Raw genomic sequence first — 16,885 nt, forward strand, 5'->3', positions numbered from 1 at the left:
GGGTTAAGGACCATGGCTACCACTCTCTTGCCATATAACTAGGGCAATGGCAATTTATTTGGATTTTTTTTTCCTCAGCTTTCAAATCAGCACAAAGAGGGATGGGTGATCCTTTATGGACCACGTATGAAAGGATTTGTAGTTAAGTTCTAAGAAGTAACGACATAGCTTATATTCTTTGACTTCTGCTTGATATTACAGGGCTGCTTTTGCTAGAAACGCAGTTTAATCCCATTGTTTTCCTGCCAGCAGGTTCCTTCAGCTTTTCCCTCCCTCCACCCCAACTGAGCAGTCAGTGAAAGTTAAATCCATACAAGACCAAAATTAATGCATATATTTTCCATACTGTAATATGTAGGTCAGTGTATATATATATATATATGTCTCCTGCTGTCCTTCTTCTAAGAACCACCAGCCACTGGTTTCAGCAGTACTTTTCTATAGCTTTTCTCAGCATAAATGAGTGCAAGCGTTGACATTTGCATGAATATTTCTGGTCATTTTTTGTCAAAAAGCAGAGTATCACAGGATTTTCAAAGCACAGTCCTGAGAAGTATTTGCCACCTCCTGCAAACACCCCTAGCTACTTTACCTGCAGACTGGGGTCCTAAGCAATGTTCAGCACACACCTCAGGATTTAATCTTAATCTATAGATGACCTATAGTTTAAATTCAGGTTTTGTATATAAAAAGGGATTGGGAGGAGAGCAGAGTCAAGAAGTCTATCAAAAAGAATGGAAAATGTTGTTATTTTAAAAAATATTTGATTATAAACAGGGTAATTTTCCCCTCAGTATTTACAATGAAAACAGAAGGCAACTGTGTTAATGCAGCAGAACTTGAGTGTGAAACCAGCCAAACAGAAATGAACAGACTGGACTGGTTTTACTCCTCAGGCTGAACCAAGCACAAAACAATAAACAGAGTAAATGCCAACAAAGTAATTTCACTGATATTACTAAATCTTCTATTCCTAATAGCACAGTGTCCCACAGATAGCAGTCCTATAGGAGTCTTGATGTTAGACTTCTCAAACTGTCTTTTATGCTTTTAAGTAATTAAAAATATAAAGTATTCCTAGCTGAAATGCTGAAAATTCATGGTGGCATTTTTTCAAAGTACATTGGAGCATACTAGCCACAGTGGGTCTTGCATGAAATCTAGGAATTCCCATAGTGCTTTAAAGATCTACCACTCCATTCCAGGCAAAGGTGTTCAGAAACATTTGTTTGGCTTGAAATGGATCCCATCTTTCCAGAAAATGTTCTGTAACAGTCGTCACAACAGCAACAGAAAGTTTTCATAGCAAGTTATCATCTTATGTGTGCCTTCAAAATAGCAGTGGCACGAGCAAAGAACAGTCACGCGATGCATGTATTAATATTAACATTAATGGAAAGGAATATTCTTCCACCTGCAAACTCCCAAGCTTTATGGGTTCTGTTCAGAGCATATGTCATGAAGTTAGAAGCAGCAATCTAGAAGTGACTATTTGTATGTCAAACAGATTTTCCCAAAATAAGCTAACTGGGGCTTTTTCATTCCCCTCCTCAGCCCCCCCAAGTGTTTGGGAGAAAGATGTCATGCAGTTCTTGCGGACTACACTGAAGAGCCAAGATAAAAAGACAATACTGCTCACAGCATGCTCTGAGACCAAAATTCCCTACCCTGTGAAATCTCTGGCACTTCAAAATTTGAAACATGAATGCTTTTCCAGAATGCCAGCACAACATGGGATTAATAAGACCCCAAATATAGCAAAACTCAGGTTCCACAGTTCCATGGAAACCTTTTGCTTTCAGGAGCCCAGCAAGCCTTCCAGGTGATCCCAAACTGTGGGCATGGAGAAAGATGTGGACGTACAGGCTGTTTGGAGCAGACAGTGAAGAAGAGTTTCTACTCCATTATTATGCTGGAAGAGTGGAGTATGGATTCTGTGCATCTGACATAAGTTCTTCCATCCATCTTCCATCCAGTTCCTTAAAAACTGGGAAGTGGCAGGGGCCTTGCCAAAAGATTAAACAGAAGGGGCCCAATAGGCCCCCAAAACACTGTATGATGGATGCATGTCTAGGCAGGGCTACTGCTACTAAATCTGCAGTGGAACATGTGCAACATTTGAGGTAGGTATAGAGCCACCAGAATGGGGCAAGTATTATCAGTTGAGTAGGAAGAAGACCCCGCTTCATTCCTTGCATCAGAGCTCAAGCCAATTGCACTGTACCCGTGTAACTACCCAGGGTATATTCCTTTTTGCCTCTACCAGTGAATGCCCTTAAACCTCTTTGGGTAATACATCTGTGCCTAAATACACTCATGAAACTGTCCTTGTGAAAAAAAGGATAATGCAGGAACTGCAAAAACGTGCAAAGTCCAGTGGGTATAGTCATCTACTTTCAGTTATACTGACGGGAAAGTGCAATTTACACATGCTGATGTGTTACTAGAGAATTATTTTCAACATATCTGATACCATGTTTAGTTTCTAATACCTAGTATTTTCCAAGGCCACAGCCTACAGCTGCAAAGATTATTGCTTTAAAAAAAACAAACATATTACTCTCAGATGTGTATGGGGGACTAAGTTCAGCACAACACTTTAAATCCCATCATAAAAAGGATTTGGATGTGTGCTATTTCATCAAAGCAGATAATGCACAATGCATTTAATAAGAATTAGGGTACCACATATGAGGGAAGACTTCAATCCCTGAGGGATGTAATGTGAAGCCTGGTGTTGAGGCAGCTAGCCATGAACTTCAGTGAACTGCAATAGAAGGCTTATAGCAAACGTAAGCTGAAAGTATACTTGTATTTTCACAGGGAAGACAACAGACAACTTTCTCACTGATTCAACATCTGTAACTTGCACTGTGGTCAAAAGCTCAGACCTTTATGAAAGCCACATGGCAGTAGGGGGGAAAAAAAAACAAGAAGAAAGCAAAGAGAAACTGGATTGAGTATCAGAAACATCTCAAACCCAGAAAGGAGTTTAAAGTAGCTAACATGATATAAAGGATTTGAAGTATGCAAACAGAAAATCAGGCTTGCATGCAGGCTGCTCTGATTCAACTGCAGTTTTTAAGCTCAGTGTAAGAATCTCTAATACATCTATTTCCTGGCTCTGAAGGACACCTTAAGTTGATGATATTTTTTTAATTCCTTATTTCATCTCTGAACATATTCACTTTTCAGTGGTTTTGGTTGACTATATGAAAAAAATACATTTATCCACTAGCAAAAGCAGTCCTGTGCTTCCATATTCAATAAATTTGGGTTGTATTTATTCCAAAAAAAAAATAAGCAAATTATTATGGCTATGGATGGAAACAACTCCTTTACTGTATCATTTCAGGAGAATCAAATATAAATCATATGGTAATCCAAATAAATTGCTCACAGATTTCAATGCTATCACACATTATATATTTTCGTCCAGTTACACAACTAAGTAGTTACACAGGTTTTGGCCTTAGGAACTCATTGCATCCAAACACCCCGCAAAGTTCATAAAAGTTGCATATGCAGAGAGCTTTCAGATTTGAACACACACTTCAGAAATGTTGCACTGTCTTTCCTAAAACCATGCTAATTTGTTATCCTTTTCTTTCAAATGCCTCTCACTGGTAGCATTTCAATTTTAGTGATTTTTAGGTAAATGCATTAAAATATTGTAAGACAAAAGTAAAATAATGTATGTTCATATTAATGCTGCTTTAAAACATTAGTTGTTTATCAGTAAGGAGAAAGCCATATTTTTCACAGAGCTGCCTACCTTGACCTCCTCAGGGCTTCTTCATCTGGATCTTGCACTGCAGACAAAAAATGTTTCACTTAAAGAAGGAAAGGAATTGACTCTATGATAAAATTGTAAGTTCTTTAGAAATGGATCAAAACCCTATCTAAAGGTGCATTTGTTCTGACTTTGTAGCAGTTGATACTGTAAGAACAGCATAAAGAGGAGCAGCATCCTACAGCTAGGAAAAAGGATGCTAGTAGGAAAGAAACTACTGCAACTACTTTCTCATTCATTTATTATCCATGTTTCACAGCTGTAGGCAATGGTTCTACAATGAGGGCCTGCTGCTTCCTAGGAAAGCTTGAGAGGCAACACCCATTCACATGAGGAAGAAAAACTATTTCCTCCTGATGTGGAAGAGACCCTAAACTTCCTTCTGTTTAGCTCAGAAACAAACTCTGAGGTTAGTACAAGGTGATTAGAAAAACATTTCCATAGACAACAGGTAACAAAGTTCTAGCTCCCATGACATTCATAGCAGATCTAGCTTTAGGTAACAGGGCTGCTAGAACCATAGGTTCAATACAAATGGTGATCCAGGATTTTATTTTTTTTTTTGATCCACAGAAGTCACTTCTATAAAAGACAGGCCACATAAGTTGCTTATCTTCTTTTCTAAGGAAGGGGACAGTTTTGTATGTCTAGGCTGCTGAAAAATGGAAGATTACACTGCAGAGGTTTCATTTGTAAGCACAATGGGATCCCAAATGCTCTTTTGCTGTATAGTCTCATATACTTTCATGGTGACACCTCTGGCAGATCAAATAATTTTCTTCATAAAGCATAAGGTGAGCTTGAACACTTTGAGTTTCTTGTTCTCTGAAGTTACATCCAGAGTTCCTTGATCTTAGCCCTCACTGACAATTACTACAAGCTGGACATGAGTCTTCCTTAAGCATCAGTTGCTAGTACTGGGATAAGAGAAGAAAGACATGAATCTAAAATCAGGACAAGGGGGTTATTTTGTTATTCAACTTACTGTACTCCGTTCCAGTCATCTGGGCAAGGATGCGGAAAGACCTAGACTGCAGGTTGGCAGAGCGGCGGCTCCAGTCTTCGGATTCATCCTCAGGTTTGTTCTGAGTTTTAAGCACAGCCTGATAGACCGGGGAGGCACTGTCTATGTGAGGGTCTTTAATAGGAAGGGTACTGCAATTCAGAAAGTGAGATGTTGTGAAACAGCACATGGTAGCTTTCATCCCAACCTCTCTCTGGTCTTACAGCTTCTCACCCAGAGTAACAGCAGTCCAAAACATGGCTTTGAAAATACCACTTTTTTAAAAGAAAGATCAATTTTAGGTGAATTAAGAATGTTATGGCTCATTCTATCTTTGAAATGGCCTGTTATAATTCAAGCTTGCATATTCAAAAGGGTGTGATTGGAAATGTCTGTTCATGATTCCTCAGCCAATGCAGCCACAAGCTTAGGGTGGCTAGAGTGCTGTATGGTGATAGAATAAAAACCATTTATTTCTCTGTCCCATATTACTTCTTATAAAAATGGCTTTGTGTTGATATTGTTTTATGTTATGTTGTATTACAGTTGTGGGCCAGTGTATTTTGAGGTAAGGAAATAATTTTAAATTGTATTTTATTATTTAGAAGAGTATTTTAAGGTTTAGAAATAACAAGCATTTAATTGTAAAAATACTGTGATGAGCTTTTATAGCTTTTCCAAGAGATCACTATTTTTTGCCAAACTCTGAATTAAACTTCCAGCTGCCATAACTTTGAATTCATTGTCTACTAGACATGTGAAGCACAAGAAGTCTAGACTTGTACACATATTTTGTATCTGAAATCTTTAACAGCAGAATGTATATCAGTCTTACAACATCTCTTATCACTTTGCAAAGTGATATACCCAGGAAGAAACCTCCAGTTTTGCACACCTAAAGTCAAAGCTATGAAGCTCTGTAGCACTAGTAAGGTAACCCCTCTATCATTTATTATGCCAGGTAGAAACAGACCTAGTAATGCAATAGCTGTTTTGCTTTTTTTTTCCCCTGCAAAAATAACTTCTGCGTAGCATACAGTTAAAATTAAATATTAACAGAGCTGCAGAAATATACACTGAGGGAACATGTGTGCTTGGAGTAACTTGGCTCCATGACTTCTCTAAATACAAGGTCTATTTTTGAAGCAAGTGATTTATTGTAACAGCTTTAACAGGCGATTCCGTACAGAGCTTTGCAAGCAGTGTGCTCAGCCTCATGGACACCGAGAAATGGCTCTGGTAAAAGTTAAGGGCCATTTGGTCCAGCTAAGTCACTGCTACAAAGTTCCAGGAGTGGTCCCTTGATTCAGGCTCAAAGTTAGTGTTCTCTAAGATACCACTGTGCAGGGAAAATCTAGAGAGAAATTTGATGTGAATCTGTGGAAGGAATAATGAAAAAGCCAATAATCATGTCCAATATCCCACATACAGCAATAACATACCTTGTAATAAAAAAATATTACTGGATAGTGCCTTAAATATCAGCATTTTCCAGCTGACACTCCCCTTCTTCAGCAATGCACAATATAAAATGCTTTAATGGATTTGTACCTAAAAATAGCATGGGATGTGTCCTTCAAGTAAGATGTGTGCTTGTATGTGCTGTGGACCCAAAAGCACCTCATCTCTTCTGTATTTTTTTTTTTAATTAGAGGAGTATTTATATTCTTCAGAACCCCCACTATATACAAACTTCTCACTTCCTTGAGGACCCAGCAGGGTAGAGAACCCAGTTATTTTTCTTTTATGTTGTTTCAGTACAACCACCCACACAATGGAGCACAGCTTAGAAAAAGCCTGACTCTTCAGTTTGAGCTCTGCCACAAAACATGACAGGTACGTTAAAAAGTATCTCAGTGTGGAAGACTGCCTGCAGGAGGAAGCAGCATTTTCCAGCTCCTTTTTTAGCTCTTGTTTCCTTGACCTCTATCTATGGGAAGGGTGTGCTACCAGAGGCTTCCGTTAGTGTTGCTCCTGTGTCTCCAATGGACAAATTAGTGCTGTATCCTCCTTCTGATGGAAGAGGGGAGAGAGAACAGCAGTGTTCTGGCCCTCCAGACATGGCAGAAGGGCTTACTGAGGGAGGGAAAGAAGCACAGCCCAGAGTGCTGCCTTCTGCTGACTTCATGCAGGAATAGACGTTATATGGAGCAGAGATACTCTGCAATACCACACCTAAGTCAGCATCCGCTCTCACCATTCTGCTGGCACTTCTCACTCTTGGCTATGCTGGGAAGTTCTGTCGTTATAAAGGGTTCCGTTAAAGTTCCCCAAAAAGTGACTCCACCCTCAAGTTCCCAGAGGCACTCCAGGACTTTGTCTTAGTACTGACTAAGCACACAGTACCTTGCCCTGTATCGCTATCAGAGGTGTCTGCCTGGTTTTTACATCCCGAGATTTGTCAGTCCAGCTGAAGCTTAAAAACCTGCTGTGTGTCATAGCAAATTTCCAGCTGCAGACGGTTGTAGAGTGGATAATAAACCACTGGGTAGGTAGTACTGCTGGTTTCAAACATGGATACTGTGGCAACAGTGGTGTGCAACCCGTGGACAGTTCAAATTCCTTTGTTTAAATCCTCTAGCTGAAATGCTTTATTCTTATATTAAGACCCACATATAAAAACGCAGTTTGGAAGTGTACGTATAGATAGGTGATTAGCACAGAGGTAGTTAAAAAATGCTAGAGGCTGAACCACAAATTTCACAGTAGCAACCTGGGACATTAATATGACATATTAATATCCTTATGGTAGATGATTAAGGCAGGAAATGGAGCTTGGTGAATTAACCTTCCCTAGCACAGTGAAACACACTCACATAAATTGAACTAAATTAATGCAAGACATTGGAATATTTCCAACTCTTTAATGCAACAGGCCGCCCTCTTTTTTTAAAAATAATCATAATTATATTGTAGATGAGTAACTAGGACATACGAGCCACTCAGCATGGAAGTGTAAATTAGAGTGCATGGCTGATTATGAGCATTTCATAAACCTAAATGTGACAGTTGATCCTTACAGACAGCCTAAAGATGCACATAACCATGTTAATACCTCTGTTATACCTCTTCTTAATTTAATTTTTTTCCATCTGGGTGTGTAAGTGCAGAAATATCCTTCATCTTTAAACATATTACTTTAAATTGATGTTACTGAAAAAAAAAAAAAATTCCCAAATGGGTTAGTGTTTTTGAGGGTTTTTTTCATATAATAGCCTAAGGTAGCTCAGTAGGATTCAATAAAAAATTGTCCCCCTTTTTCACATCATCACAGAAGTCAAGCAACAAAATTTAAAAACATTCAGATCTCTTTCAACAAGAAGCAATGTGATTTTTTTTTTCTTGAAGTTCATTGTAAGCTATGGTTTAATTCAAGTAGATAATATGTAAAAACTTAAGAACACTGTAGTGTTCTACCCCTGATGTAGACACACAATAAAATATTGTGACTTTGGATATTATACTGATTCCATCTATTAAAAAAAAAAGCTCTAAAAGGTAAATAAAAAAATCCAACCCAAACAAATAGTTCATGCAGACTGGTAAGTTATCCAGTCAAGTTGACTTATTGTGGAGGATCCATGAGACTTTAGTTTGTACAATCACATTATTGATTCTGCTACTAGAACTGTTAGATCTTAATCCTGATAAAGTTGTTGGATTTATGTCTACTTACATGACACTTATATTTGGCTAAAACCGCGTAGTGGAATTTAGAAGAGGTTTGACAGAAATGTACTTGAAATGTACCCACTACATGGTTTCACTGCAATCAAGTCTTGGTTCTTGGTATAGCAAAATCAATTGAAAATAAGCAACATGGAGTGAGAGAAGTATAAAGACAGGGCATTAAAAGTTTTCTATCTTTGAGTTCCAGCATGAGGTCTGAATAACTGCAGTATAAATAATTTATAGCTTTCCTTTGTGTTTGCCATTGGTGATCCAGTACATGTGAGTTATTTTCTAAGTGACATGAGGCAGCTTTCAAATGGTGAAACTAGAAAATGAATTCCTGTCTTAAGCCTGCCTATTCTTCATTACTGATAAAAGAAGTAATCAGTGTATCCAGCTACTGTTTGCCAAAAAGAACAGAAACCCTTTAGATTTGCAGTCTGAGTATGCTTATCATCTTACATACACTGTATGGCTTCAGGGCTTGTCTCTAAAGTACAAAAACCAAAACAAAACACAAAGCAGAGAAATTAAGTGCTGAGACCAAATTATAAGCAGCGAATTGAGACAAAATAAATCAGTACACAACTTAACCTGTTTTTATATGATAAACTTCTCATACAAGTATTTCTGCATTAAGCATAAACATATCTCCAACTTGATCAACTAAGCAAATTAAATATTTGCTATCCAAACTCAAAACTTGCTAAAGTTGTAACTAGTTTGCCTTCTAAACTAAACTCAGTTTCCACTGCAAATTAAAGCTCAGAGTATCACAGAGGTCAAAGCCACACCTTAAGGAAATGAGTTAGAGGCTTACTGGAATGAATTTCAGTCAATGGGTAGCCCCTTGTTCTATCAGCACAAACCTTGCCTTAATATTGGATTAAAAGTGCTGTGTTGACAGTAATAAAACAATCTGGGAAGAAAATTGTTTAGTCACTAAGTGTTATGAGTTTTAAAAAAAAGAAGTTACAAAACAGGCTGTAGCTCACAACCCAGTAGATTTAGAGAGTCTCCTACACCTGACTGCATATAGGACTATAAACATGAGTTTATTCTGGGGCCACGTAAATATTAGGCTTAGAAGTCACATTCCAAAATGAAGTGAAATCTTAAATGGTACTTTATATTATGAATCTTGCAGAAAAACTTTTTTTGCAACATTACAGGGGAGAACATGGTCATGAAGTTGTCTGCAAAGAGAAGTTGCAGTAGAAAGGTCTGACAGAGAAGGATTAATGGAAATAATAATCTCATTTCAAAAATACCCATGTGACAGGTGGATTCCATGTTCAAAATGAGAAAAAAGAACAGAGCTTTTGCTAGTAGCATTTAATATAGCTCTTGCTGCTACTCATGCAACAGTTCAACAGCCCATGAAAATCTATTTTTTATTTTTTATCTGTGCATCCATTCATTCAGCTCATTTCAAGATAATGTGCTATTTATAAAATGAATAGGATCCACTTGCTCAGCAGTGAAACTTTATAATAATCTGATCATTCAAATGGGAAAATTTTAAAACATTACCATTTTCATTATATGCAGCATTTAGTAGAAACTGCCAGTCTATCGTATAATGTCTCCTACAATCCATGCCTATGAATATGTGAACCATTATAAAGAATACAGATAGAATTAACTTCTTTCATTGTACTTTGCTAACTGGAAACATGAGCCTGGAAACTTACACCTGTGGAGATTCACTGAGTCATGGTCAAACCCAACTAAAGGCCTTGTTTGGGCTCTATCATTAAGGACAGTTGTGATGAACAGCCAAATAACATTGGTGCAAAAAAATCGGGGGGGGGGGGGAAGAATTTAAATAAAAACCCAAACCAAAACAAATGAAATGGCCAGTAAAAGGGTGCACATGCAAATACATAAATTATCTGCATTTTTAATAACCCTGCAGCTAGCATCTTGAAAAGAAACTAAAAATTAAAGTGTGTTGCTGTACCTATATTTTTGGTGTCACCTGAAAAGAAGGGAAGTTCTATTTTGGGTATAAAGATCACAAGTAGGAGAGAAACCTGGCTACATTCATTGCACATGTAATTTCAATTAAGTCATAACAACTGTGGAGAACCTTGTCAGATAAGATTACCAGAATCATGCATTGGAAAAGCAGAATTATTAAAGATCAATGGACTTCACCATAGTCCAGAGGATATGTGTAAGACATGTACAGTATGTAAACGAGGGATAGGGATAATACAGCACAACACTCCCTTTTGAAGAATGAAACTGTAGCCAGTACTAAATATATATTTTGCACTCTTTGTGTATCAATAAAAGTTTGCCCCTCCCATGTTCTTTCTGAGTTATGCATATAATAGAGTGGTTATTACAAAGCATGGTCATTGTAAATGAAAAGCCATCCAATGTCATACAGAGCACTACACAGATTTTTGTGGGGTTTAGCAGTTGTAGGAAGACTATCAAAAAAATGAATGTTACATTTTCTAACTATCCATCCTTTTAACTTTAAAACAATGAAATGCATTCAAAAGCTATCTAGGACTGATCTGTATTTTTAATGAGTAAGATATTCCAGAGAAAACAGTCCAGGAAGAGCTGCCATGTCATGCAAGTAGGACTGTTAGATCATGCAGAGAAAAAGCATTCCACACAAGGAAATATCCTTACCCAGCAAATTCTCCACCCTGGGCTTGTGCCTGGCCTGCAATTGCATCCATGATAGCATCTTGGGAATACATGCTGATCGGGGTGTTATACTGGGCGTGAATTATAGTAGCCTTGCCGCCCAGGCCTTTCACCTCAATGGGTTTGTGCGTAGACAGGGCAGAGTCCTTCAGGACATTGGGGTTGAAACGCTCCGTGGGCTCCGTGCTGGGTTATGCAAGAGTGAGGGTCGACAGGGAAGAGAGGGGAAGAAAGGAGAAAGGCGTGGCAGTTACGTGAGGGAAAAAGCATTGACAGACGAGCGTGCGTGGCTGTTTGTGGCATCTCACCACAAAAGCTTCTGGGCAGAGGATAGAGACAACATGAGTAACAATCAAAAGCTGGCTGTGCTCATGGATGACATTTTTGTGTTGGCTCACAGATACATAAAGAGAAAAAAAAGACAAAAACAGTTGTCATTGTATAAAAAATGACAAAGCCCTAAGTATTCATGTGATACTTATATTAAAATTTTATTCTTACATGCATATATTCATATAAGTGTATAAAAACATATACACAAACACACAAGTATATATGCATGCCCATGGACGTACATAAATATTGCAGAGAATTCCCAGTTTATTCACTGCATCCATTCATTCTTTCAGAAGGGTCTTACAAAGTGCTAGAAAGTGCAGTGCAGAGAACAGATGTCAGGTCCTCTATTATTTAGAAGGTTCCAGTACTTTTTGTTTGGTTTCTTAATCATAGTGGAATTTAGTAGCTGTGCCTGTTAATCTTCAAAGCTTTCCTCACAAAGACTAAATTAATCTTCCCCAAATCTCCATACACCCAGTTCTAAGTGTTGCTACAGCACAATAAATGCTCAGTCAAAATATCCTACATTGCAATCAATGGGCCAACTGCAGCTGGAAGAGTAGCCACCATATTTTCCAGTGGCTCAATTTATGAGGAAGGATTTTTATTTGAGAAATTGAGCCATGAGCAAGTTAACTGAAGGTCCCATTGCAACAGAACATGTCGGTTTAATGTCAGAATTCAGCTAAAGAGCACCTGGCTTCCTTGTAGCACCTAGCTGTACATTGTTCTAGACCTGGAGTTAGGACTGAGTATTGCCTGGAATTTCAGTGAGGTGAAGCTCAGCCATCAGGCACCGAAGCAGTTGCTCTTCTCAAGCAGTGGGAGATTGGCTGGATCCCTAGTCTGCTGGTCCTGTCCTGCCAGCAGCAGGTGGATGCCAACAGAACAGGTTCTGCACACTCACCAAACCAGGCAAAACTGAGAATTCTGTCCTTAGGGAAATAACAGGTATTTCACAAGGGTTCCATTTTTAACTTAATCCAAAAGCTGGAAAAGGATGTATTCCCCCTCCCCTAAAAATAATTCTGAAAAATGTAATCCCTTTTGATTGGAACAATTTTCCTTTTCTGTTTAAAACCATTATGTCATAGATTTATCAGCCAACGTTAAGTCTTTTTCTTAATTTTTTCATGTGACTGAACAACAGCTTCTCTGGTTGGCAAGGGGCCAACAACTTGCCCATCTGCCATGGGTCAGCCTCAGAGGGTGAGTGTTAAATTTGAACCCTCAACCCAGCATAGAGGAAAAAGGAAAACCAAGTAAAGCTGGCAGCCATCTGACTTAATTTTCCAAAGATTCTCAAAGATGATGTGTCATTTCTGAACCCAGCCAGAGGATTCCACTATGTTTTCAGCCTTTTGTTTGGTGGGATGCCCTGATTGAGGATGGGCAGTAAGAGAGATACAGTCACACAATTCAAAACACTTGCTAGAATATTAACAGCCACATGCTCAAGGAAGAGAGACATAAATATGCACATGCTGTATTACTGCCACAGCCTTTAGTTATACACATCAACATTATATGGGAGGAAACCAGTAAGCTGCATTATGCATTCAAAAAAGTAAAAATAATCTTTTTACAAAGATATTTTCATATTTTAAATGTCTCTATATTACCTACACATCAACTGTGACATTATTAATACTACACTGACATCATCTGTTGAAGGGTGATGTGCAGAGACATGCAGGTTGATCTACTGTTGACTTTCCAGCATGCACATGCCTTACTTTAACAATGGTTTCTCTTTGCTTTGTAACACCCTAAATGATCCCATGATAATTAGGAACACACAAGTCCTCAAGATATTGAATTTAGTGTTCTCTCTCACCCACAATGTTTGAAGTATTGAAGAGATTCTAAACCCAAGATCTGAGCAGATTGTGAGAATGAGAAGACAGAGATGCCACTTTTAAAGAATAAAGTTCAGAGCTATTGGTTTCCACAATCAATTATAAAAATAAGAGCTACTAATCTTAGAACAGCCTAAACTTCCCTAACAGTAGCAGCAGTAGTGATTAAGCTTTCACTTGTGGTACCTGAACAGTTTCAGTGACAACCAAGAGGTTTTAGTCCCACTACACATACCAAGGCAAAATTTTCACTGAAGTGAAGAGGATTCCCATAAAAATAAGATTAGAGGGTAGAGATTTTCAACTGCAGAGTTTTCTTTATAACTCTGAGAGTAAACTGAAGATATTAGTACTTGTAATGGGTTCTGTGCTCTAGGGCAAAGTGGCAGAAACCCTAGAAACAGCTGAAGACCCTCTGCCAAAAGAATGGTATTTCTCTACCAAGCTGGAAAAGCATCAGGAAAAATAAATTCCAAAGCAAATACGATTAAAAACACCCCTACAATGCCACTTCTGCTTTCTAAAAAAAAACCTATCAGAACAATTATCAATGTGGATTGGCTGGAATTTCATCACTCCAAAGGAGTTACATCATTTGCATGACAGCACACCCACACCTCAGTAAAGTCAGCAAAGAATGCCAGATCAGTGTAAATTATATGCATCAAATGCTATTTAAACTTCATGTATTTTACTGCTTCTAACCTTCTCTTGTCAATTTAAAATTGACATTTAATGGATATAATTATTGCTGAATTTAACCCAGTCTCTCTAGGAATTCCTGCACAATACTCAGTTTAGAGACAGAAAGCAGGAATTTAGAGACAATCCTCTGCCCTTAAATATTAAAGACCAAAGCTGAGGACTCTCTGAACTTTCCTAAATAAAGCAGATCAATCATATTTTCAAGTCAATAGTTGCTTCTTGTTTCAGCAATATGTTTGCTAATTACTTTTTAGATCTTTTCCATAGCATCCTAAATTTGAATTTTAGTCAGGTGAGACTTCAAAAATTAACATTGAGGCTAAAAATACATCACTAGTAATACACCAAAAAAAGGCTCAGATAAAGCTCCCCAGATCCTGGAGGCATGAAGACTACTTAGAGAGTTAGGAGGAATTAAACCCAGACAACAGAGATGAAAACATCCGAAAGCATTTAAAAAACCCAAGCAAGCTCAGATGCAAACTCTGTTTACAGCATTAGAACATCACCAGGAGATGCTGAACAGGGAGCACCACTGGACACCAGTGGCAGCACGTGACACTTGCCATACCAGTAAGATTTGAAAAAAAACAAACAACTTCCATTTGCAAGCAGACACAGCAGGAACAGAAGGGATCATGCTACCCCAGAACACAGATCTTCACACAAACAGCGTAACACAAACACTTGGCACTATACAGAAGTGATACTAACTTGGCAGCAGTGTTGGTTATGACCTAAAAGAAGAGAAAGAGAACAAACAACATCAAAACCAACTGGACAGAAAAAGTCAATAGTTTTTAGAGTGCAAAGGGCAAAAGGTATTTACAAAAGCTTACTGGAGCTTTTTTCAGACATCTACAAATAAGAAAACAAAAAGAAAAAAAGTAAATGTGTGCCTGAAAACCCCAATATGATTAAGAAAGGAAAAAATGTAAGGATTGTAGTTGATCCTCTAGGACTTTGCAGGGTACCATGGCATTTTGGCTGACCCTTGAACATGATAATATTGCTGTGCATCCCTACTATTATCAAAGTGTATAGAGGGAGGGAGTAAAGGGAAGAAAGAAGGACTTGCAGAGTATACTCTCACCTGAACATAGCAAATGAGTGGTAGAGATTATATTCTTCCCTCAGATACTCAATATTAATGAAGTCTGTTCTCCTCAGACTTCCCTCAGAGCTGGCATTGCAAGATTGATTTTTTTGTCTTCTACATGCTGGAGAATATCCAAAGAATATCTAGGTAGATGTTTTTAATCTAAAACTAAGGAAAATGCATTTGTATTTACCAAAGTACTGGCTTAAATCTCACTATACCTACATTACACCAACAGTGGTGGAAACCAATAGCCATTCCCAATTTATTCCATGTGAAATGAAGCAAGTCTGTACATTACGTGGTTTTATGGATATCCTTATCAGGAAATTTTATTCCATCTGGCATGTACACAGTATGAAAAAACATATGTTCATTCTACATCCTGCTTCTCTGCATAAACATGAAGTGATGGTGGCCTGCAGAGTCATTCCAAAGAAACACAACACAAAACTCAGTGTAGGCCTTATGTGGGCCAAAGCTGGGAGTGATGAACTGTGTGCTCAGGCTATATTATATTAATTATATTATACTATATTATATGCTAATAAACCTTTCTATTGCTTGTATGAATAATATTAATGGGCCGTGACATTTATTTTAATTAGTTTTTCAAAGCTTAGAACACCCATATCTTACTGGGTGAAGTGTAATTCATCATATTTTGTGCAAAATAAAAAGGAAGAGAGTCCAGGATCATTTAATACAAATTTCCTCTTATTTAGCTGCACAGAATGCTGTTGACAGAATCGGGCACTGCGCCACCCAACTTGCTCTGTGATGTTTCTGGATCTGGGATTGATACAAAATACTGGACAGTAACGTTATTCTGTTGGAGCGACATTCAAAGTGGATTTGTCTCCTGCTTTTGCCTTGTGGAGCCTTTGGTATTACTGCTGCTTTTTACATGGTCCTGCATTGGCTCATCCAGCTGCCCTTTGAAAGCACTCTAATGAGGCAAAGCTGCAGTAAAGGCTTTGTACATCCACATTTCCATGGAAAAGCAACAACAGATCACCTTCTGCAGTTACTGTTCTTCAGACTCTTGGATTTGAGAATATTCTAACTTTATAAACGCTACATTAAGCCAAATATATCAGTCTGTTACAGGAACCAGTAGAGATATTTCAGGAACAAACTGCAGCCTGTAAGCACATCAGTTATCCTATATCCATTTTAGGTGTGTGCAGGACAGCTGGGCACTCATTTACAATGAAACACAGTGTGATAGTATCATTTTCTGTAGTGGACTCTGTTGCCTGCTTTAATCTAATAACCCAAGCCTCTGCCTTACACATAGAATATAATTTTTAAGGCAGAACTACCACCCCTAAAATACACCTTATTTAGAATAAACACTTGTTTGCACATAAAAATATGTTCAAAGATAAAAATCATGATGTGCACACACTAGGAACAGCTCAACAACCACAAGTATCAGTAAAGATTTTTTTAAACTGAAGAGGCTACGATAGCTTTCTTGAAAAAGAGCAAAGCTTTACTTCTCCTGATGTTTTGTATACCAAGAGGAAATTCTCTCCAGTTCAAAGCCAAATATTATTTTAGTTTGATTCTAAATATGGACATGTATGGAACACCCAGCTTGTTGCTCAGAGAGGTCACACAGTAACCCAAGCCACCTGGCATGTACTTGTGGGACAGGTATTTACTGCCCTTGGCCTACAATGTGAAAAATAACTTAAACTGGAATGAAAAAACCCCACGTGTTACAAACCATGACTCAC

At 38.1% G+C, this 16,885-nt stretch overlaps 1 protein-coding gene across 11 annotated transcripts in view; it reads right to left on the reverse strand.

Annotated features, from left to right (window-relative positions):
* LDB3 (LIM domain binding 3) overlaps positions 1-16,885 on the reverse strand; it is a 125,467-nt gene that overhangs the window by 44,098 nt on the left and 64,484 nt on the right. For all 11 annotated transcript variants that reach the window (XM_051617170.1, XM_051617176.1, XM_051617175.1 and 8 more), the window contains exons 5-8: positions 14,756-14,778; positions 11,121-11,324; positions 4,779-4,948; positions 3,776-3,812 (exon numbers count right to left, since the gene is read on the reverse strand). In XM_051617170.1, the coding sequence (XP_051473130.1) occupies positions 3,776-3,812; positions 4,779-4,948; positions 11,121-11,324; positions 14,756-14,778 (434 nt within the window). The remainder of the gene's footprint in view (positions 1-3,775; positions 3,813-4,778; positions 4,949-11,120; positions 11,325-14,755; positions 14,779-16,885) is intronic.

Source organism: Apus apus, chromosome 4, assembly GCF_020740795.1.
Source record: "Apus apus isolate bApuApu2 chromosome 4, bApuApu2.pri.cur, whole genome shotgun sequence".
Lineage (NCBI taxonomy): Eukaryota > Metazoa > Chordata > Aves > Apodiformes > Apodidae > Apus > Apus apus.